The sequence below is a fragment of the Panthera onca genome, chromosome B4, assembly GCF_046562875.1.
Source record: "Panthera onca isolate mPanOnc1 chromosome B4, mPanOnc1 haplotype 2, whole genome shotgun sequence".
Classification (NCBI taxonomy): Eukaryota; Metazoa; Chordata; class Mammalia; order Carnivora; family Felidae; genus Panthera; species Panthera onca.
Window position 1 is genome coordinate 88,381,014 of NC_138345.1, and position 23,809 is coordinate 88,404,822.

A 23,809-nucleotide genomic window follows, 5' to 3' on the forward strand; every position below is an offset into this window, starting at 1 on the left:
TTTGATGCTGATGTACTTAGGTCGTATATATTTTTTCATTCGTGATAATTTAATGTACTTAAAAATCGAGTTAGAGTAATAGTTTTAAAATGGCTGTGTCGGTGTGGGGGAGTCACACAATTTGAGTGATTCAACCTATTTAGTCTGTCTTGGGGACTTAAAGGAAGTAACTTTTCTAATGAATAGTTTTCAATTTTTGCACAAATTGTCTGAGGTCAAGTTGGAGTAAAGATTAACTCTCTAGGGGCACCTGGGTGGCTCAGTCAGTTAACTGTCTGACTCTTGATCTCAGTTTAGGTCTTGATCTCGGGGTTGTGAGTTCAAGCCCTGTGTTGAAAAATTTTTTTACAAGATTCATTCTCTAATATTTATCATCCTGTGTTACTCATGATTCCAAGCGTTGGCAATGGCCAAGGGCCACAGGGAGGTAGATACAGTGGCTGCTTCTGCACCTGCGAGATGGCTCTGCCCTGGGCTTACTCTAAATACAGCTGTTGCTTCCAGTATGAAAATCCTTTAAGGGCCCAGTTTACCTGGGTTTTAAAGGAGCCTAATCTCTGATATTTGGGATGAAGGATTAGGCTCAATCTCCCTGGATGGTTCTAATTATGCCTTAGTGGTAGAATCAAATCCTGAACTATAATTTAAAGCTTCAAGTATCAAATTTCATTACAATAATGTGGGTTTTAGAGTCTGAAAAACTTAAATCTTTAACCTAATTGGATTACTTTCCTTGTGTAATAACGGATTAAAGTTGTGTTTGATTTCCATTTTAGGAATTATAAGAAGTTTAGGACGGTGCTGTATGTTAATAAGTCTGCTTGACTTTTTTTCCCTTTAAAAACCACACCGTTCCCTCATTTATGGTGTAAGACTACTTTGATGATGATTGAAGTTCTGTGTGTAGGGCGAGTATATATGTAACTGAAGAATTTCACTAATTCCCTGCACAGTTATTTTTACATTTTAAAAATACTGTCCCAAATTAACCCATTAATTACTTAATGCACACTCTAAAATGTTCCTTATTCAGGGTGCCTGGGTGGCTCAGTCATTTGAGCACCCAACTCTTCATTTTGGCTCAGGTCGTGATCCCAGGGTCTTGGGATCAAACCCCGCATTGGGCTCTATGCTGAGCATGGAACCTGCTTAAGATTCTCTCTCTCCCTCTCCCTCTCCCTCTGCCCCTCTCCCCCACAAAAAAAAAAAAATGTTCCTTTTTTGTCAACAATTAATGTTTATCAAATGACACCACCCATTTCTCTGTACCAGTGGATTATTTTTTAATTACATTCCCCATACCCACACAGATACATTAATATTGTATGCTTGCACGATGTTCCCACAGATAACTCTGCAAAATAAAATAAGGTGATGTTACACATTTATCTTTGATTGTAAGCCTTCATTTGGCATAATATCTTAGATCTTCTCCTCAGCCAAGAAAAGGTCCTAGCATACTCTTCTTAACCACCTACAGTTTCCTTTCTTCTTGAAAAAAAATGTTTATTTATTTTTGAGAGAGAGAGACACAAAATGTGAGCAGGGGAGGGACAGAGAAAGAGAGGGAGACACAGAATCTGAAGCAGGCTCCAAGCTCTGAGCTGTCAGCACTGAGCCCGACTTGGGACTCTAACTCACGGACCATGAGATCATGACCTTAGCCAAAGTCAGATGCTTAACAGACTGAGCTATCCAGGCGCCCCACCCTTTCTTCTAAAATAGACAGGCAGGACTCTTCCACTTGGAGTATTGTTTTGGGACATATGAATGCCATATCTGGGTACATAACACTAAGGAAGTTTAGCAACTAGCTAAGTTAAGCTTCTCAGCCTAAATCACAGAGAATAATACCGTCTATTTGCCTAGTACAGAACTAGCGCTCAGGATCGTCTGGTGTTTTCCCTAGCCTTTTGTATTATCTTGTCTCCTGATGCATTAAAATGAGAGAACACAGCTCAGTAGGTTGATACACAACTTATTTGAGAGATGTTCCTAAATAGAAGATTCAAATCGAATTGTTTTACCTGGAGGTACACATCAACATTTTGAAACAGTCTGCACAAAAAACATGAGGCTATTATTTTGGAGTTGGATGGGCTCATCTTTGTACCAACCCAAAGGGCTTTAGTTCTAAACTGTTGAAGAGAAGCTGTCACAGGAGCTGACAGCGTCAGAGAGGGCAGGGTTACTGAGGTGCTATTATGACTCAAATGATGAGGAACTGATTAATTTAAGGTGGCTCATAATGTGCCATCCAGTGCCCTTTAAGAGACATATTTCTGATTTTTAAAAAGCAGAATTGTAAAACCTAAGGACTTAATTTCTATAAAATATTTGCAAGCTTTTTGTAGGCATATCAATCCAGGGAGTAGCGGGCCTGAGAATTTGGAAAGGCAAGAGAATGAAGAGGAGTGAACTTGAAACTTCCAGGTTCTCACAGTGCTATCTAGTCCTCAGTTTCTTATCTGCAAAGTTAAACAACAACAACAACAACAACAACAACAACAACAACAATGCTATTAAAATGATTATTAATTCATCTAAGGGATTCAAAATATTTATGATGTGTCCCCAAATCATTGCATGATCTCTAAAAAGGAGAGGGAGCCAGACAAAATAGCTCGAAAAAAAAAACACTGGGTTCCATTAATGAAAAATGCAGTAACAACAGTCAAGTCGTGCTGTAATTTATCTCTGTTTAGAAGTAAAAGAAATTGATGCTCTTGGCTGGCTCTGATTTGCCTGCATTTATTTACTTTTTATTTAATGTTTATTTTTGAAACACACACACACACACACACACACACACACACACACACAAAGTGAGAGTGGGGGAGGGGCAGAGAGCGAGAGGGAGACACCGAATCTGAAGCAGGCTCCAGACTCTCAGCACAGAACCCAGTGCACGGCTCGAACTCAAAAACCATGAGATCATGACCTGAGCGGAAGTCTGACGCTTAACTGACTGAGCCACCCAGCTGCCCCATGACTTACCTGCATTTAAAGGCAAGCAAGTTCTATCTTTGAATTGGAAAACTTTGGTTAGGCACAAGTCAGGCTTAGTGGCCGCTGGCAATGCTCTCCAATGAATCAGCAGAGCTATATTTAAATTCTAGGATTTTATATCCCAGACATGAAACCAACAAATTCTGGTTAATGGAAAGTAAACAGGAAAAAGCTGTTCAATTCTGAAGGCCCTAAGACTATAATAAAAGCAATTGGTACATTCATATGACACGTGACAGTTCAGGAAGATCTTTTCACACCTTTGATTTCATTTTGTCCTCACAACAATCCTGTGAGGCGTTATCAACCCCACTGTACAGCCAAGGAGATGAAAGCATTATGTGTGTTTAAGTAATTTTCCAAAATCATGCATTTAGTAATAAAGGAAACCATACTAGGTGCAGAGCAATTTTTTTCCCCCCATCCCCACCCCATTCCATCCAACCGTGCCTCTCGCCTACCATATGTAACTTAGACGGTTGGGAGACTGGAAGGAAAGACCAAATTATTTTTAATTAAACACGAAGGGACATTCTACATCTTGAGTTTCTCTTTAGGAGACTCTTATTTATAAGTCTGGACACCCCAAACATGAAGTAATAATCATGTTACTATCCACCACAACACAGAATACCCTATAACACTGGTCAAAATATGTTTACAGTGTTCTAGACAAAGTCTACATAGTACCTTGGGCAATCCATTTCTGTTCTTCTAACAAAACTGGATATTCTTTACATAAATCTGATTTTAAAATGGCCTTGCAGTGGGAGAAAAAAGATTTTATTAGCCATTTGACAATATTTGCTCTAACCTTCAGCATCTTAATAAATTATACCTTCCATAACTGGTACAACATGAGGAGACTAAAACAAGGAGGGAACTGTCAGTTCTAAAGTTACCATTTTGAAATTTAGCATTTAACAGAACTTTTCTCTTTCTGCTCTGAACCAAGCACCCCCTGCTCTATATGCCCCAAGAACTCATGCCTGTCCAAGGCACTATCCCATCTCCAGGTCTCTGCCTGAAGCTGCATTTTCTTTTCTTTTCTTTTTTAATGTTTATTTTTGAAAGAGAGAGAGAGAGAGAGAGAGAGGGAGAGTGCAAGTAGGAGAGGGGCAGAGAAAGAGGGAGACACAGAATCTGAGGCAGTCTCCAGGTTCTGAGCTGTCAGCACAGAGCCGGACGTGGGGCTGGAACTCAGGAACTCTGAGATCATGACCTGAGCCGGAAGTCAGATGCTTAACCGACTGAACTACCCAGGTGCACCTGAGGCTGCATTTTCTGATGCATGAACTGATTTTTATTGGATGGAAAAAATTTCTCTGAAGGTTCTTCTAATTCCTTTCAAACACTAAGGCCGATGATGAGCTCACTTTGTTTGAAATAATGCCCCTACATCGTATGACTTCTAAACCAAGCAAGCCTTAGTTCTGTCCATAATAAAAGGAAAAGAAAAGAAAGGAAGCCAACAACAGAATGTAAAGCCAGGGTGGTTATGTTTTTCCTTTAGAACTATAACTTCTATTATATTTCTGAAAATTAGGCCTACAAATCTTAGTGTAGCATATTTTTTCATCATTTTTTAATTTTTTAATTTTTTAACGTCCCCTATAAAACAATTCATAACTTTTGGTCATAGCAATGAGAAAATGCAACTAGAAACACAGTCTTGCACTCAACAAACTGACGCTTATCTCTTAGAAGTTCATTTGTTCCCATGATTTCTAGCTGGATTCAGCCAGTAGACCCAAAAGACCACTACAAGAGTCAGGCTGCGTGAATGTGGGCTCAGGTTGAAACAGGAATGAATTTGATGGACTTGGACGATTTAGGCGAGTCCTTCCATGTACCCATACTGTTTGTGGGGCTCCGGTTGTTAGTGTAAGAAGTCTGTCTTCTGCTCATACTGTCAGAATCTTCTTTGTTGAACGTTTGATTCATGTTCTGGCAGCATGGGAAGCTGTGAACACAGTCTTGCAGGAGATGGCCGCTAAAAAACATGTATATCCAGGGATTACAACAGCTATTCAAGGAAGCCAGTAATGCAGTTATGGTGATGGCCGGGTTTTCTGATTCTGTACAAAAAACGTAAGGGGAGATTATTTAACTAGTCAAATGAAAGTAACTGAGCACTGGGTAAACTCATTTTTCTACTGACTCTTAGAAGTGGGGAAAAAGTTATGGGTTAATGTAGAAAATGAAGTATATTGTTCATTAATCCGGGAAATGGCTGGTGTCTGGAAGTCGCTTGGTTGTGAAATATTTTCATAAGCAAGATGTATTGACGTTCATTCAAATATCTTAAACCACTTGAAAATATCTCAGTAGAATGAGTGGGAAGAATATGAAACAATTTATTTTAAAAAAATGTGTATTCTTTATACTAGCATTAGTATGTGCTAACAGACACAGCAGTTACAGAATGTCTGCAATTTCAATGAAATTTCAGAAGTCTATAGCCACGTAAATAAAATTGTATTCATCCTAACAACTAAGGCAAAAGTATGACATTATGGAACATGTTTAGTAGTTCTACATTTTTAAATATTAAACGTATTTTGTAATAAGACAACCATACATAAGGGAACAGTAGTAATAGGTCCCTGAAGGATGCATTATTTGGTTGTTTCTGGAGTTGTTTTTTGTGTTTTTGTTGTTGTTGTTGTTAATTTTCTATAGTTTCTTTTGATTTAAAAAAAAAAACCATTTTGGTGGTTTGGGCAATTAAACTATATTAAGAACAGCTGAGTTAGGAAATTCCAACAAGTTTTTGAAATATTTTATGCTAATTTGCACTGGTAAACCACATAAATATTATAATCTTTCACAGAACTATGACACTGATAATACACCTTTTTGAAACATAAGAATAATCAGCAAGCACTAACTTTTTCTTCATTATTAAATATAAACTTGGGTCTTCTCACTGTTGTTATGCTGGAATAAATTACAGGTGATTTAATCATACCTCGTGCTAAAATGCTACCATTAAAGGTGATCATGATCTATGGTTACAGACTGTATTCAAAAAGAATGAAAATCATCACCATACCTATGCAGAGGTAGAGAAGTTTTTAGAAATTATGTCTAAATTCTGATAAAGGAATACTTAGACTGAGTTTTTTTTATTTGATTGGCAATAATTACGAGGCTGCTATAAGATCAAGCAAGACCGGAAATGATAAACCAAAAATATAGCATTTATGTTGTATTATTTATTATCAGTAATATTATAGCCATGTAGGTATTTTTATTTGTTTGAATTAAATCCAGTCTCAAATGTTTTATTTGCATATATAACTTCCAATAGTAAATCACACAGGCTCCCTACCTCAATCTCAAATAGCAAAAGGAGACAGTTCTTCCCAGATACCTATTTCCCCACTATAGCTGATGTTGGTAGCATTCCTGTAATATATTTTATTTGAAAAAGTTGGGTTTTTTCTCACTCATAGGAAATAACATTTTTCAAGACCCAGCCTTAACTGTTTTTGGTGGGGTTCTTTTGAAGTTAGTATTTTTAGTTTGTGGAGGAATTAGAATCAAAGAAACTAGTAGGTGTAGAGAACATTCTCCATAAAGCACTGCAAGAGTTGTGTGTGTGTGGGGGGGGTATAGCTGTATGGTTAAGTTAGTGCTGAAAGATGAATTAATTACTTTAACAAATTTAGAGTTTATCAATAATCCTGCTTTAAAATACCAGAAAAAAAGGTGCTACAGTAATTGTCAGAAAAAAAAAATTTAAAAGATGATAAGAAATGGAACACTAAATGCTAAATTAGAATTATTGGCTTCTTAAGAATCTTTCTTCAGAAAAAAATATGTGCGTTTATCTTTGCCCTTGGGGCATTTCTACAAAATTTTTGTATTGTGATATTTTTCACAAGCTAGCAAAAAGCAGTGGTTACAGTACAAATATTTCTCTGAATCCGATAGACTCAAAGGCCGGGGGGGGGGGGGGCGAAATTAGCGCAGTGGTTAGTGATCTGGCAAAAAGTCATTATCACGTTTTGTAGTTGCCTGGTTGACTGTAGGGCGCAGTTTCTGGATTTGTCGTAGGATCACTTCAAGCTACAAGTGCACATTCCTGGGCCCCATTCCACAGCTACTGAATCAAAATGTCTGGGGTGGAGACCCCTGCCGTTTTGGTAATTTCACCCAAAGCTAAGCATGCAGAAGTTTAAGAACTACTGCCCCAGAGGATAGTATGAAAAGCACCCACTCCCCCGAACCCCGGCCACACGCACAGCCGAATTCCCGCACTTTCCTCCTTTCTCCCGCCCGACACCTACCGATCCAAACAAACTTCTCATCCCAGACAGACCACAGCTGAAGGATGAAGAAGGGCGCCCAGCAAACGATGTAAACTGTCACGATCACAAAAGTCATCTTCACCGTGCGAATCTTGGCGCGGGAAATGGTCTTCACGCTGCTGATACACGGCGCGAGCAGGAGCCCCTTATGCAAAGCGCCACTCGTGCCCTCGGCGCCCTTTCCCGGGAGCAAAGCCGTCTTTCCGCGGACGTTGCGCCAGATGTGGTAGCAGATGAAGCCATAGCAGGTACCCAGGATGACCACGGGCGCCACGAAGATGCCACCCGTCATCCAGGTCACATAGGCGCGGGGACCCCAGGGCTGGATGAAGGTGGCCCAGCAGTCCCGGGCCTTGGTGACGTTGTTCACCTCGACCATGGAGAAGACGAAGTACTGCGGCGTGCTCAGCACGAAGCTCAGCACCCAGGCGGCAGCGATCATGAGGCGCGAGCGGCGCGTCGGTTGCTGCAGCGTCTTCAGCGGGTGGCACACCGCAATGTAGCGGTCGGCGGTCATGACCACCAGCATGTAGGGCGACACGAACATGCCGAACACCTGCAGGTGCTTCACCACGCGGCACAGCCCGTCGGGCCCGCGGAAACGGTAGGTGATGTCCCAGCACATCTGCGGCAGCACCTGGAAGAAAGCGACGGCCAGGTCGGCCAGGCTGAGGTGGCGGATGAAGAGGTGCATGCGGGACGTCTTGCGAGGGGTGCGGTGCAGCGCCACCAACACGCTGCTGTTGCCCAGCACGGCTACCACGAAAGTCACAGCCAGCACGGCGATCTCCAGCTTGGCCAGCTCCTCGTTGCGCACGTCCCCCTGGGGGCTGCCGCCATCCCCGAGCGCCTCCGCTGCCCGGCTGCCGTTGACACCGCCGGCTAACAGGGGCCACCCCTGGCTGGAGTTGTCCGCGGGCCCCTCGTTGGGGCCTCCGGAGAAACGCATGCTGTCCATGCAGCGCCTCCGCGGCCTCCGCGGAGGCCAGCTGTCTTCCCACGGCCGCTGGCGAGGGCTCCTTGCCCGTCGCGCGCTGTCCTTCCCGCGCTCGCTGGGCTCTGCTCGCTGGGCCCTGCTGTCCCTCTTGCGGGCGTCTGCGGGCACAGCGTCCCACCGCCGGCCGAGCTGCTCTCGCTCCCGTCACCGACCTCTTTCCCCGCTCGGCTCCTTTTCAGCTCGGAAGGCGCTGGGGAGGTGCGCTCCGAGCCTCTGAAAGCACTGGGCTCCAAACTCAATTATTTATGCGGAGTTTGTTTCCCCAGAAAGCGCTCCCTCTCGTCCCAGTGGTTGGAGACTGCTCCGTGCTTACTCCGTCCGCTCTCTCCTCCCACCACCCCCAGGGGGTTCCTTCTTTCTTTCTTTCTTTTTTTTCCCCTCCTCTCTACGTCGGTGATTTGTTCTCTTTGCATCACTGCTGCAGGGGTGGGGCTGGGAGACTCGCCGATTCCTCGGCTTAACAGGCTGGATGGGGGCGCTTTCCCGCTCTTTTCTGACAAAAACTTGAAGAACTAGACGTCCTATGCCTTTTTTTTTTTTTTTTTTTTTTTTTTTTTTTTTTGGCTTACCACCATTTCCTCAAGCCCCCTCAATAGCCACCTTAACTCTGTATTTGACATCAACAGAGGCAGTGGATGCGGTACGTTGAAATCCCGAGTCCACCTCCGGGCGCTCACGCTCCTTGCGCCTGAACTAGGAGCGCGACCCCACCTGCTCCAGCCGGGGTTTCCACCTCTGCAGCTAGCCAGCCCCCTGCCTGGCTCATTTTACTCCCAGGGCAACTTGGCTCCGAGAATTCAGCCTCTCCCCGCCCTGGTCCCTGCCCTCCCCCTCCCCCATCCCCACCCCGCCCCCGGGAGGGTCACTACCGTGTCGCTTAAAAAGCGCCATCTTCGCAGTAACACACCTGCTATTTGTCACCCGGCAGGCGCTCGCTTATTCCATCGCGGCCCCAGGGCGCCCGTGGGCGTATCTACTGCAGGAAAAGGATCGTCTCCTGGTTGGGGTGGGTGCCTAGAGAATTTCTGTGAACTAGAAATCCTGGGGTTTCCTCCGGGAAAAGCCTGATTCCCACAGAGGGGATGGGCGGAAATCGGGCCACAGTAGTCCGTGGGGACTTCGTCTGGTTACTGCTGAATCGTGGGGACATCTCTTTGGAAGGACAAAGAGCAGCTGTCTGAAGAGCGCACACCCAGGCAGTGCCGTTCCGGGCATGGGAGCGAAAAGGCGCCAGGTTCCTGCGCTCGGGAGTTAGAAAGATGCATGCTCCGGTCAGGAAAGAGGCGCTGTCTCCGCAGCGAGACCACCTACCTATCAATTAGCAACTGAAGAGCTCGAGCCAGGCTGCTGGTCCAGAGCAAAGGCAGAAACACCCTCTACTTGAGCTCTGGCTTGAACTTTGGTGAAGAGACGCTTCGAACCACAGCGAGGGGGAGCTGTTTTCAGGCTATTTCGCAAGAGAAGAAACACACACTTTGTAATGTTATGTCCACTTTGTGGATACACGAACATGACTTTTTGGTCGGCAAATTTGTGTTTTGCGAACGTGGTGTAAATTTGATTGTCGTGGGAAAATATACGTGAAATACAGGCAAAGAAAGCAAAGGATTTTCTGAGGTGCAGTTCTCACTGATAATTCCACGTTGCTTTTTAGCTTCTGCATGCCGAGTCCCAAAGGTTGTCGCATTAAGAGAACTGGACTCCTCTCCGGAGTCCTGCTTCACTGCGTCTCTATAAGCTTCAATTTATACCGCTTAGGAATAGAAGTACCTGCCTTACAAGCTGTGTTGCCTCCTCTCATTTTGTCCAAGATACCTAGGAGGCAAAACATTTTTTTAAAGTTCAGAGATAGCCAGAAGTAAAAGGTTTGCAGGCCACCTTTCTGGAAAAATGCTCCAAGCAATAGGTAATAGTCACGGACTCGGAGAGATGACCTTCCTTTAAGTCCCAAATTACATTATTAGTGCTCCTTATGAGAAATAATGTTGTCGGAGGAGAGGAAATCTGCAGAACAGGATCATTAAAATTCTGTGGGGTGTTCTTAATTCAAAGAGATTGTATGGTGGTCTCTCAGGAAATTATTCAGCTGTGTCACTCCCTTTGATCCGATAAGCAAATCCAATATCCAATTTATAAAAATAACTTACTGGGTTACATCCGGTGGCATAGTTAGAAGATATTCAGTAAACAATAGTACTAGTTATCCATATGTATTGTATGTATATATACATACATGTATATATACATACAATACATATATATGGATAATATGGAAGAAATACCAATACTTTTCTTAATGCATGTATTTCTAAGAACCATTAAAATATAGACTCACTATTCATGTACCTCACTGGACCTGCTATGAAAATTTTTAAGTGGCAGTTAATTTTGGTTCTAAAATATGAAAAGAACATGGTCAATATTTTGTGTGGCATCTGGTGCTTTTTCTTAGAGCAATTCGTGTTTGCTCTGTACTTCTTGTATTACTAAGACCATTTTTTCTCTCTTACTCTCAGTTAATTTCAGTTAATGTATTTTGGGGGTGCAATGATGAAAAGAAAAACTGAAAGTTGTGTGTGCATACCCTGGAGTAATCTTTCTCTTTCATTTGCCTGCCTTCCTCCTCCCAGTTTGTAATTCTATATGTGTAAGAAGTATTTTAATTAGGAGATGCGGCTACCTCCTTCATTTACTAGCCGTGTGACTTAGTTTTAATTTTTGAGGTTTAAAACCTTCATCCATAAAATCTTGGTGATAAAATATAATGCAGATATTGCAAGGATTATATAACTGGTTAAGTTTCTGACATTTCATGAGTGTTCAAAACATTTATTCTTCCTTTTTTTCAAATGTGTACATATTTTGCCAATAATTTTTCCCTTCCAATTAAAGCAGTCTACCCCCAACTTCCTTCTGTGCACATATAAGGTAAGGGGCGCCTGGGTGGCTCATTTGGTTGAGCATCCGACTTGGCTCAGGTCATGATCTCGCAGTTCGTGAGTTTGAGCCCCACGTCGGGCTCTGTGCTGACAGCTCAGAGCCTGGAGCCTGCTTCCAATTCTGTGTCTCCCTCTCTCTCTGCCCCTTCTCCACTCATGCTCTGTCTCTCTCTGCCTCTCAAAAATGAATAAATGTTAAAAAATTTTTTAAAAAGAAGATATCGATAGGTTTTCTTTAAGAAAAGAGTTCCATGGTCAAATACTTTGGAGGAAGTGCTGTGTATACATAAAACCTGTTAAACTTTGTTTTTTAATATCTCCTAAACCTATTTAACCATGGAAAGCCCCCATCCTTTTGTTTTCCCCATGGAACAGTGATGAACATGTCATAGGACAACCGATACAGTTTGAAGAACACTGAATAAATGTACTTGGGGTTCCAAAATGCTTGGTAACCACCACTGGACTTAGTCAAGTCAAGAAGTTGAGGGTTTGGGTCAAGTTTAACCTACTCTCATAGAGGCCGGGATACCCAATATAAATGGGTTACATTTCATTTATCATATTACCTTATGTGCTGCTTCATAGCCACTATTCGTATGTAGTCTTTCCTCTCCTTAAACTGTCAGGTTTTTTTTTTTTTTTTTTTTTTTTTTAGTGAGAAACGTGGAAGAAACTGGTATCTGCAGGAGAATGCATTTTACTTCTGTAGCCCACAATGACTCCTTCCACTTCAATTATAAATTAATGACATCATAGCTTTAGGGCCATAGTCTAGTATTCATACTATTACTTCTAGCAAACCAACAAATATCTGTGGCACATCACTATGCTAAGTCGTGAGCTAGATACAAAGAAGTATGTAATGGCCACTAACATTTACGAAACACTTTATGCCAGGCACCATCAACAGTGCTTTCTTCATTTCTTCATTTAAGTATTTCTTCATTTAATCCCCTCAATGACCCTATGAGGTATGTACTCTTATTTCACTTTACATTTAAAGAAACTGAGGCACAAAGAGAATAAATAACCAGCTTCAGGTGACACATCTGGTCAATAGTAGAACCAGAATTCAAAAAAAGAAATTGATTCCAGCAGAGTTTACAATCTTAACCATTACACTGTGCTGCCACCTATAAGCCTCATGTTCCTGGATCTTACAGACTCATGTGGCTAGTCATTTAACATGTGATATGTTCTCCTTTAAGACTAGGAGATTCTATAGGGTCCGCACCTACTGGTTTCCTCCTTAGTAAACCAAGTACAAGACAGTAGTAGTAGAAGTAGTCATAGATAATAGGAACACTTACCAACACTGATTAAGTGCTTAACTCATGAGCTGAGATTTAAGTCCCTTAGTTAATTTAATCTTTAAAATAATAACAAAGAATACTGAATATAGGAATACACTCACTATTATCTCATTCTACAGATGAGCAAAACAAAGATTAGAGAAGTTAAGCAACTTAGCCAAAGTCACAAAGCTCCATGTGTCTGAGCTGAGTCACAAATTGTCCATTTGAAGTCAAGGTGTTGGTTCTAACCTGTGTGCCCTACTGCCTTTCGTACGCATTACAAGCACTGAACACATATTTAAAGAAAGAATTAACAAGCATCGCAATGGAAACTGGCTTTTGAGTGCTGAAGGAATATAAAATTTAAAAAGTACTTGGTGACTAGATAAGTTAGGGAAGATTTCTTGAGTAACCACCTTGAAGCACCAATATCTCTAATATCTACCTGAAAATGAGAGTCAGCATTTATATCTTAAATAGTTCTAATTTATATCTTAAATGGTTCTAATCAGTTTTCTGTCTCACAAATGTCAGACAGGTTAGTGTATATTTATGTGATTTTAAGAGTTACCCAATGCAATGTCATGATATATTCAAAGTGCTGAAAGGAAAACACTTATGACCAAGAATACTCTCTCTGGCAAGTTATCATTCAGAAATGAAAGAGAGATTGAGAGTTTTATAGCCAAGCCAAAACTAAAATGGTTCATTGCCACTAAACTGGTCCTACAACTAATTTGAGAGAGACTTCTTTAAGCTGAAAAGACAAAGTACTAACTAGTAATTTCTGTAGAAGTTATAAAAGATAAAATGTAAAAGTAAAATTCCCACTGGTAAATTTCTGTAGAAGTTATAAAAGGTAAAATATAAAAGGTAAAAACCCCACTGGTAAAAGGAAAACATATAGTAAAGATAGGGGATTAACTACCTATAAATCTAGTATGAATGCTATAAGACAAAAGTACTAAAATTAACAATAGCTACAATAATTAATGAAGAGATACACAAAATAAAAAGATGTGAAATACAGCATCAAAATCTAACACTTTGAGGGGAAGGGAAGTAAAAATGTAGTTTTTAGAATGCATTTAAACTTAAGTTATTATCAACTTAAAAACAGAGTGTTACATATATAGGATGTTATATGGGAACTTTAGGCTAACCACAAAGCAAAAACCTATAGTAGATATACAAAAGATAATGAGAAAGGACTCTAAATATAACACTGAAGAAAGTCACCAAATCACAAATGAAGAGAGAAAAAGAGAGAGAAAGGAATAGAGATGAATTACAATAGCAGCCAGAAAACAATGAACAAAATGGCAATAAGTACATACCTATCAATAATTACTTTAAATGTAAATGGACTAAATTCCCCAATCAAAGGACATAGAGTGGATGATTGGACTAAAAAAACAAGACCTAGCTATATGTTGCCTGTAAGAAACTCACTTCAGATCTAAGAATATACACAGTCTGAAAGTGAAGGGATGGAAATGGAAACAAAAGGAAAGCTGAAGTAGTTATACTTATATCAGGCAAAAAAGACTTCAAATCTGACTGTAATGAAAGACAAAGAAGGACATTACATAATAATAAAGGGGTGAATCCAACAAGAGGAGATAACATTCATAAATATTTATGCACCTGACATAGGAGTACCTAAGTCTATAAAGAAAATATTAACAGACCTAAGGAGAGAAATTAACGGCAGTACAATAATAGTAGGGGACTTTAATACTCCACTTATATCAATGAATAGATCATCCAGAAAGAAAATTAATAAGGAAACATTGGTCTTAACACATTAAACCAGATGGACTTAATAGATATATACAGGACATCCCACCCCAAAACAACAGAAAACATATTCTTCTTCAGTACACATGGAATATTCTCTAGAATAGATCACATGTTAGGCTACAAAAAGTCTAAATAAATTTAAGAAAAAAATACAGAGGGCCCAAATAAAATCAGAAATGAAAAAGAAGTTACAACTGACACCACAGAAATACAAAAGATTATAAGAGAGTACTACAAACAGCTATATGCCAACAAATTGGACAACCTGAAAGAAATGGATAAATTCTTAGAAACATACAATCTTCCAAAACAAATCAGGAAGAAATAGAAAATCTGAATAGACTGATGACTAGTAAGGAGATTGATACAGTAATCAAAAATCTTCCAATAAGCAAAAGTCCAGGACCAGGCAGTTTCACTGGTGAATTCTACCAAACATTCAAAGATTGAATACCTGTCTTCTTAAACACTTCCCAAAAAACTGAAGAAGAGGGAATGCTTCAAAACTCATTTACAAGGCCAGAATTACCTTTACACCAAAAAACAGGCAACGGGACACACGCGTGTGCACGCACACACACACGCACACAAAAGGACAAGGAAACGGAAGAAAGCAAGCAAGCAAGCAAGCAAGAAACTTCTACGCCAATATTCCTGATAAACATAGATGAAAAAGCTCTTAACAAATATATTAGCAAACGAAATTCAAGAACACATAAAAAAAGATCATACACCATGATCAAGTGGGATTTACTTCAGGTATGTAAGGATGGTTCAACATCTACAAGCCAATCAATGTGATATACCACTTTAACAAAATGAAGGATGAAAATCATATGATCATCTTAATAGATGCAGAAAAAGCATTTGACAGGGTGCTTGGGTGGCTCAGTTAGTTAAGCAACTGACTCTGGCTCAGGTCATGATCTCATGGTTCATGAGTTCAAGCCCCTCCTCAGACTCTGTGATGACAGCTCAGAGCCTGGAGCCTGCTTTGGATTCTGTCTCTCTCACACTCTCTGCCCCTCCCCCACTTGTGCTCTGTCTCTCTCAAAAGATGAATAAACATTAAAAAAAATTAAAGAACATTTGACAAAACTCAGCATGCATTTGTAATAAAAACTCTCAATAAAAGTGGGTATAGAGGGAATGTTCTTCCATATAATAAAGGCTGTATATGATAAATTTATACTCAGTAGTGAAAGCTCAGGAACAAGACATGGATGCTCACTCTTGCCACTTTCATTCAACATAATATTGGAAGTACTACACACAGTAATTAGATGGGAAAAGGAAATAAAAGTTATCCAAATTGGAAAGGAAGAAGTAAAATTGTCACTGTTTGCAGATGACCTGATACTATATAGAAAATCTTGAAGACTCCACTAAAGACCTGTCAGAACAAATGAATTCAATAAAGTTACAAGATACAGAATTAACACAGAAATCTGTTATATATCTATACACTAATAATGAACTATCAGAAAAAAAAAATTAAGAAAAGTTTTACTTACAACTGCATCAGAAATAATAAAATACCTAGGAATAGATTTAGCTAAAATGAAAGACCTGTACACTGAAACCTATAAGACACTAATGAAAAAAGTTGAAGAAGACACAAATAAATGGAAAAATATGACATGCTAATGGATTGAAAAAACTAACATTGTTAAAATGTCCTCACTACTTGAAAGCAATCTACACATTCAGTGCAATCCCTATTAAAATGGAATTTTTCACAGAACCAGAATGAATAATTCTAAAATGTTTATGGAACCACAAACAATTCTGAATAACCAAAGCAATCTTGAAAAGAAAAACAAAGCTTGATGTATCCTGCTCTTTGATTTGAAACTATACTACAAAGCTATAGTCATCAAAACCAGTATGGTACTAGCATAAAAACAGACACATAGATCAATGGAATAGACCAGAAATAAACCTGCATATATATGGTTAATTAATTTATGGCAAAGGAGTCAAGAACATACAATGGGGGAATAGACAATTTCTTCAATAAAAAGTGCTGGGAATACTGGACAGTGACATGCAAAAAATTAAAATCAGACCACTATCTTACACCATACACAAAAAATAACGCAATGGATTAAAGAATTAAATGTAAAACCTGAAACCATAAAACTCCTGGAAGAAAACATAGGCAGTAAGCTTCTTGATATCTGTCCTGTCATTGAATTTCTGGATCTGACTCCAAAACCAAAGGCAACAAAAGCAAAAATAAACAAGTGGGATGATTCAAACTATAAAGTTTTTGCACAGCAAAGGAAATCATCAACGAAATGAAAAGGCAACCTACTGAATGGGAAAAATATTTGCAAAATTGTATATCTGATAAGGGGTTAATATTCAAATTATATAAAGAACTCAACTCAGTAGTAAAAACAAACTGATTTAAAAATGGGCAGAGGATCTAAATAGACATTTTTCCAAAGAATACATACAGATGACGAATAGACACATGAGAAGATCAACATCACTAAATTATCAGGGAAATACGATTCAAAACCACAATGAGATATCACATCACATTTGTTAGAATGGCTAGTATCCAAAAGGTACAAAATAGCAAGTGTTGGAGGGGAAAGGGAACCCTCATACACTGTGGTAGGAATGGGAATTGGTGCAGCCACTATGGAAAACAATATGGAGGTTCCTCAAAATATTAAAGATAGAACTATCATGTGATCCAGCTATGCCACTACTGAGTATTTAACCAAAGAAAATTAAAACTAATTAAAAGACTAATTAGGAAAGAAATATGTACCCGATGTTCATTGTAGCATTATTTACAATATGGAAACAACCTAAATGTTTGCCGATGGATAGATTGACAAAGAAGATGTGGTATAGATATACAATGGAATGCTACATATCCATTAAAAAGAATGAGACCTCACTATTTGCAATAGCATGGGTGCAACCTGAGGGAATTATGATAAGTGAAATAAGTCAAAGACAAATACCTTATAATTTCATGTATATGTGGAATGTAAAAAGCAAAACAAACAAACAAACAAAACAAAACACAACTCGTAGATACAGAGACCAGACTGTGGTTATCATCAGGGAAGGGGGTTGGGGAGGTAGGTGAAATGACTGAAGGGGGTTAATTGTATGGTGGCAGATGGGTAACTAGATTTAAAAGATCAAATTACTATGTCTTCCACCTGAAACTAAAATAATGTTATATACCAATTTTGTGTCAATAAAAACAATTAGCACTGAGTTGAGAAATCTAGTTTACTGTATAAAATATTAATAAAATCAGTTATTAAAGAAAAAATTTCAGAGAAAGACAGATACCAAATGGTTTCACTCTTATGTGGATCCTGAGAAACTTAACAGAAACCCCTGGGGGAGGGGAAGGAAAAAAAAAGAGCTTAGAGTGGAAGAGAGCCAAAGGATAAGAGACTCTTAAAAACTGAGAACAAACTGAGGGTTGATGGGGGGTGGGTGATGGGTATTGAGGAGGGCACCTTTTGGGATGAGCACTGGGTGTTGTATGGAAACCAATTTGACAATAAACTTCATATATTGAAAAAAAGAAAAAAAAAGAAAAAATTTACCCAGTTATTGATGTGTTTCTCTCTCTCTCTCTCTCTCTCTCTCTCACACACACACACGCACACACGCACAGCACATATACACATGGATGTGCACACACATGCACATACACCACTGGATTTTTTAAAATGTTGCATGTCAAACATGGAAAAACATCAGATATTCATTATAATATTATTTACAGAGTCAAAAATGAGAACAGTATTTAGTCCTATTTAAGGAGTTTTATTTTCTTATGTGATAAGATGGGCTTGCATGTTAGAATGCAGAGTTATGGCATTAAGGAGAGGCTACCATGCTCAACAAAATCTTAAGTACTCTACTATTTATTAATTAAAAATTAAAATCTCATCACTTGTTTAGAATTAAAAAAATCCTTCCTAAGTCAATCAATACAGGATTAGTAGAAAAATCACTCCAAAGGAAAAGATTTCTGAATTCATTGTTATTTATATCATATATTTAGGAAAGTTTGCACTTAAAAATTATATGATTGGGGTGATTGGGTGGCTCAGTGGGTCAAGCATCTGACTCTTGATTTCAGCTCAGGTCATAATCCCAGGTTCATGGGATCCAGCCCCACATGGGGCTCCATGCTGAGCATGGAGCCTGCTTAAGATTCTCTCTCTTTCTTTCTCTCTCTCTCTCTGTCCCTTGCCACTGCTCTCTCTCTCTCTCTTAAAAAAAATTATGTGATTGATTTAATTTAAATTTCTAAAAATTTAAACTCATTTAAAATGTTGAATTTAAGACTTCTGCTCCTGATGAATTAATATTTATTTGGATTCTCTGCACATTCAGAGGTCAGCAACTTTGATCTTATGCCTAGAATTTGATTATGATCAAGACACATTCTTTTAGCAAGCTGGCATCATTGAATCTGCCTCTATGTATTCATTAAGTCCTTTTTTCACACAATAAAAGGTTTGCATTTAAAAAAAATTCTAGTATAGTTAACATACAATGTTATATTAGTTTCAGATATATAGTATAGTGATTCAACAATTCTATACATTATTCAGTGCTCATCATGGTAAGTGTACTCTTAATCTCTTTCACTATTTCACCCAACCCCCCCCCCCCCACTTCCCCTATGGTAACCATCAATTTGTTCTCTATCATTAAGAGTCTGTTTTGTTTTGTTTTGTTTTTTAATTTGTTCATTTGTTTTGTTTCTTAAATTTCACATAAGAGTCAAATCATATAGTATGTGTTTTCTCTGACTGACTTATTTCACATAGCATGATACTCTCTAGATTCATCCATGTTGTTGTAACTGGCAAGATTTCATTATTTTTTATTGCTGAATAATATTCCATTGTATATATACCACACCTTTATCCATTCATCTATTGATGGATACTCGGGTTGCCTTCATAACCATAATTTGGCTATTGCAGATAATGCTGCAATAAACATAGGAGTGTATATATCTTTTTGAATTAGTGTTTTTGTATTATTTGAGTAAATACCCACCCGTGTGATTACTGGATCATATAGTAATTCTATTTTTAATTTTTTCAGGACCCTCCAGATTGTTTTCCACAGTGGTTTCACCAGTTTGTACTCCCACCAATGTATTTTTTATTGAAGTATAGCTGATACACAATGATACATTAGTTTTGGGTGTACAACACAATGATTTGACAAATCTATAATATTTGCTATGCTCACCACAAGTGCAGCTACCATCTTTCACCATAAAATACTACTATAATGCCATTGACTATATTCAATAGGCTGTACCCCAGACTTATTCATTCCATAACTGGAAGCCTGTATCTCCTATTCTCCTTCACCCATTGTGCCCATCCTCCCAAACTCCTCTCCTCTGGAAACCATCAGTGTGTTCTGTTTTTACAGCTCTGATTCTGTTTTTTGTTTATTCATTTGTTTTGTTTTTAGATTCTACATATAAGTGAAATCATATGGTGTTTGTCTTTCGCAGTCTAACTTATTTCGCTTAGGACAATAACTTCTAGGTCCTTCCAGGTTGTGGCGAATGGCATGATCTCATCCCTTTTTATGGCTATGTAACATTCCTGCATTCTTGTGTGTGTATGTGTGTGTATATGTGTGTACCACACCTTCCTTATCCATTTGTCTATTGATGGACTCTTAGGTTGCTTCCATATCTTGGCGATTGTAAAAAATGCTCCAATAAACATAGGGCTGCATGTATCTTTTTAAATTAGCGTTTTCATTTTCTTTGGATAAATACCCAGTAGTGGAATTACTGGATCGAATGCTATTTATATTTTTAATTTTTTTTTGATGAACCTCCATGCTATTTTCTACAGAGGCTGCACCAAGTTACATTCCCATCAACAGTGCACACACGAGGGTTCCTTTTTTTCCACATTCTTGCCAACACTTGTTTCTGATCTTTTTGATTTTAGTCATTTGTATGTCTTGTTTTGAAAAATGTCTATTCAGTTCTCTGCCCATTTTTAATCAGATTATTGGTTTTTGGGGGTTTTTTGGTGTTGAGTTGTATAAGATCTTTATATAATTTGAATATTATTAACCCGTTATCAGATATATCATTTGCAAATATCTTCTCCCATTCTGTAGGTTGTCTTTTTGTTTTGTTGATGGTTTCCTTCTCTGTGCAAAATCATTTTTAAAATGTAATCCCAATATTTTATTTTGCTTTTCTTTTCCTTGCCTTTGGAGGCTTGTCTAGAAAAATGTTGCTGTTACTGATGTCAGAGAAATTACTGCCTGTGTTCTCCTTTAGGATTTTTACAGTTTCACATTTATATCTTTAATACATTTTATGTTCATTTTTGTGTATGATATAAGAAAGTGGTCAAGTTTTGTTCTTTTACATGTAGCTTTCCAGTGTTCCCAGCACCATTTATTTATTATTACGTTTTAAATTTTATTTTTTATTTTTTAAAATTTACATCCAAATTAGCATATAGTACAACAATGATTTCAGGAATAGATTCCTTAGTGCCCCTTACCCATTTGGCCCATCCCCCCTCCCAGAACCCCTCCAGGAACCCTCAGTTCTCCATATTTATGAGTCTCTTCTGTTTTATCCCCCTCCCTGTTTTTATATTATTTTTGCTTCCCTTACCTTATGTTCATCAGTTTTGTCTCTTAAGGTCCTCATATGAGTGAAGTCATATGATTTTTGTCTTTCTCTGACTAATTTCACTTAGCATAATACCCTCCAGTTCCATTCATGTAGTTGCAAATGGCAAGATTTCATTCTTTTTGATTGCTGAGTAATACTCCATTGTATATATATACCACCTCTTCTTTATCCATTCATCCAGCGATGAATATTTGGGCTCTTTCCATACTTTGGCTATTGTTGATAGTACTGCTATAAACATGGGGGTGCATGTGTCCCTTTGAAACATCACACCTGTATTCCGTGGATAAATGCCTAGTAGTGCAATTGCTGAGTCATAGGGTAGTTCTGTTTTTAGTTTTTTGAGGAACCTCCATACTGTTCTCCAGAGTGGCTGCACCAGCTTGCATTCCCACCAACAATGCAAAAGAGATCCTCTTTCTCCACATCCTTGCCAACATCTGTTGTTGCCTGAGTTGTTAATGTTAGCCATTCTGACAGGTGTAAGGTGGTATCTCATTGTGGTTTTGATTTGTATTTCCCTAATGATGAGTGATGTGGAGCATTTTTTTCAAGTGCCAGTTGGCCATGTGGATGTCTTCCTTGGAGAAGTGTCTATTCACGTCTTTTGCCCATTTTGTCACTGGATTATTTGTTTTCTGGGTGTTGAGTTTGGTAAGTTCTTTATAGATTATGAATAGTAACCCTTTATCTTATATGTTGTTTGCAAATATCTTCTCCCATTCTGTCGGTTGCCTTTTTAGTTTTGCTGATTGTTTCCTTCACTGTGCAGAAGCTTTTTATTTAGATGGGCTCCCAGTAGTTCATTGTTGCTTTTGTTTCCTTTGCCTCCAGAGATGTGTTGAGTAAGAAATTGCTGCGGCCAAGATCCAAGAGGTTTTTCCCTGCTTTCTCCTCGAGGATTTTGATGGCTTCCTGTCTCACATTTAGGTCTTTCATCCATTTTGAGTTTATTTTTGTGTATGGTGTAAGAAAGTGGTCCAGGTTCATTCTTTTGCATGCTGCTGTCCAATTTTCCCAGCACCACTTGCTGAAGAGACTGTCTTTATTCCATTGGATATTCTTTCCTGCTTTGTCAAAGATTAGTTGGCCATACGTTTGTGGGTCCATTTCTGGGTTCTCTGTTCTGTTCCATTGATCTGAGTGTCTGTTCTTGTGCCAGTACCATACTGTCTTGATGGCTACAGCTTTGTAGTATAGCTTGAAGTCTGGGATTGTGATGTCTCCTGCTTTGGTTTTCTTTTTCAAGATCGCTTTAGCTATTTGGGGTCTTTTCTGGTTCCATACAAATTTTAGGATTATTTGTTCTAGCTCTGTGAAGAATGCTGCTGTTATTTTGATAGGGATTGCATTGAATATGTAGATTGCTTTGGGGAATATTGACATTTTAACAATATTGTCAATATTCCATCCAGGAGCATGGAATCTTTTTCCATTTTGTGGTGTCTTTTTCAATTTCTTTCATAAGCTTTCTATAGTTTTCAGCATATAAATCTTTCACCTCTTTGGTTGGATTTATTCCTAGGTATTTTATGTTTTTAGGTGCAACTGTAAATGGGATTGATTCCTTGATTTCTCTTTCTGTTGATTCATTGTTGGTGTATAGGAATGCAACCGATTTCTGCACGTTGATTTTATATTCTGCAACTTTGCTGAATTCATGAATCAATTCTAGCAGTTTTTTGGTGGAATCTTTTGGGTTTTCCATACAGAGTATCATATCATCTGCGAAGAGTGAAAGTTTGACCTCCTCCTGGCTGGTTTGTATGCCTTTTATTTCTTTGTGTTGTCTGATTGCAGAGGGTAAGACTTCCAATACTATGTTGAATAACAGTGGTGGGAATGGACATCCCTGTCTTGTTCCTGACCTTAGGGGGAAAGCACTCAGTTTTTCCCCATTGAGGATGATATTAGTGTTGGGTTGTTCGTATATGGCTTTTATGATCTCAAGGTATCCTCCTTCTATCCCTACTTTGTTGAGGGTTTTTATCAAGAAAGGATGCTGTATTTTGTTAAATGCTTTCTCTGCATCTATCGAGAGGATCATATGGTTCTTGTCCTTTCTTTTATTGATATGATGAATCACGTTAATTGTTTTGTGGATATTGAACCAGCCCTGCATTCCAGGTATAAATCCCACTTGGTCGTGGTGAATAATTTTTTTAATGTATTGTTGGAGCCGGTTGGCTAATATCTTGTTAGGATTTTTGCATCCATGTTCATCAGGGAAATTGGTCTATAGTTCTTCTTTTTAGTGGGGTGTCTGTCTGGTTTTGGAATCAAGGTAATGCTGGCTTCAAAGAATGAGTTTGGAAGTTTTCCTTCCATTTCTATTGTTTGGAATAGCTTCAAGAGAATAGGTGTTAGGGGCGCCTGGGTGGCTCAGTCGGTTGAGCGTCTGACTTCAGCTCAGGTCACGATCTCACAGTTCGTGAGTTCGAGCCCCACGTCGGGCTCTGGGCTGATGGCTCAGAGCCTGGAGCCTGCTTCCGATTCTGTGTCTCCCTCTCTCTCTGCCCCTCCCCTGTTCATGCTCTGTCTCTCTCTGTCTCAAAAATAAATAAACGTTAAAAAAAAAAAAAAAAAAAAAAAAAGAGAATAGGTGTTAACTCTTCCTTAAATGTTTGGTAGAATTCCCCTGGAAAGCCACCTGGGCCTGGACTCTTGATTTTGGGGAGATTTTTGATTACTAATTCGATTTCCTTAGTGGTTATGGGTCTGTTCAAATTTTCTATTTTTTCCTGTTTTAGTTTTGG

At 38.9% G+C, this 23,809-nt stretch overlaps 1 protein-coding gene across 1 annotated transcript; it reads right to left on the reverse strand.

Annotated features, from left to right (window-relative positions):
• Nucleotides 1-4,084: 4,084 nt before the first annotated feature.
• AVPR1A (arginine vasopressin receptor 1A) lies at nt 4,085-9,151 on the reverse strand. The gene is made up of 2 exons (XM_060657076.3): nt 7,305-9,151; nt 4,085-5,087 (listed from the first exon to the last, which is right to left on the reverse strand). Exons 1-2 carry the CDS (start codon nt 8,281-8,283, stop codon nt 4,801-4,803), a joined length of 1,266 nt encoding a protein of 421 aa, XP_060513059.1. The 5' UTR covers nt 8,284-9,151; the 3' UTR covers nt 4,085-4,800.
• Between the last annotated feature and the right edge of the window lie 14,658 nt (nt 9,152-23,809).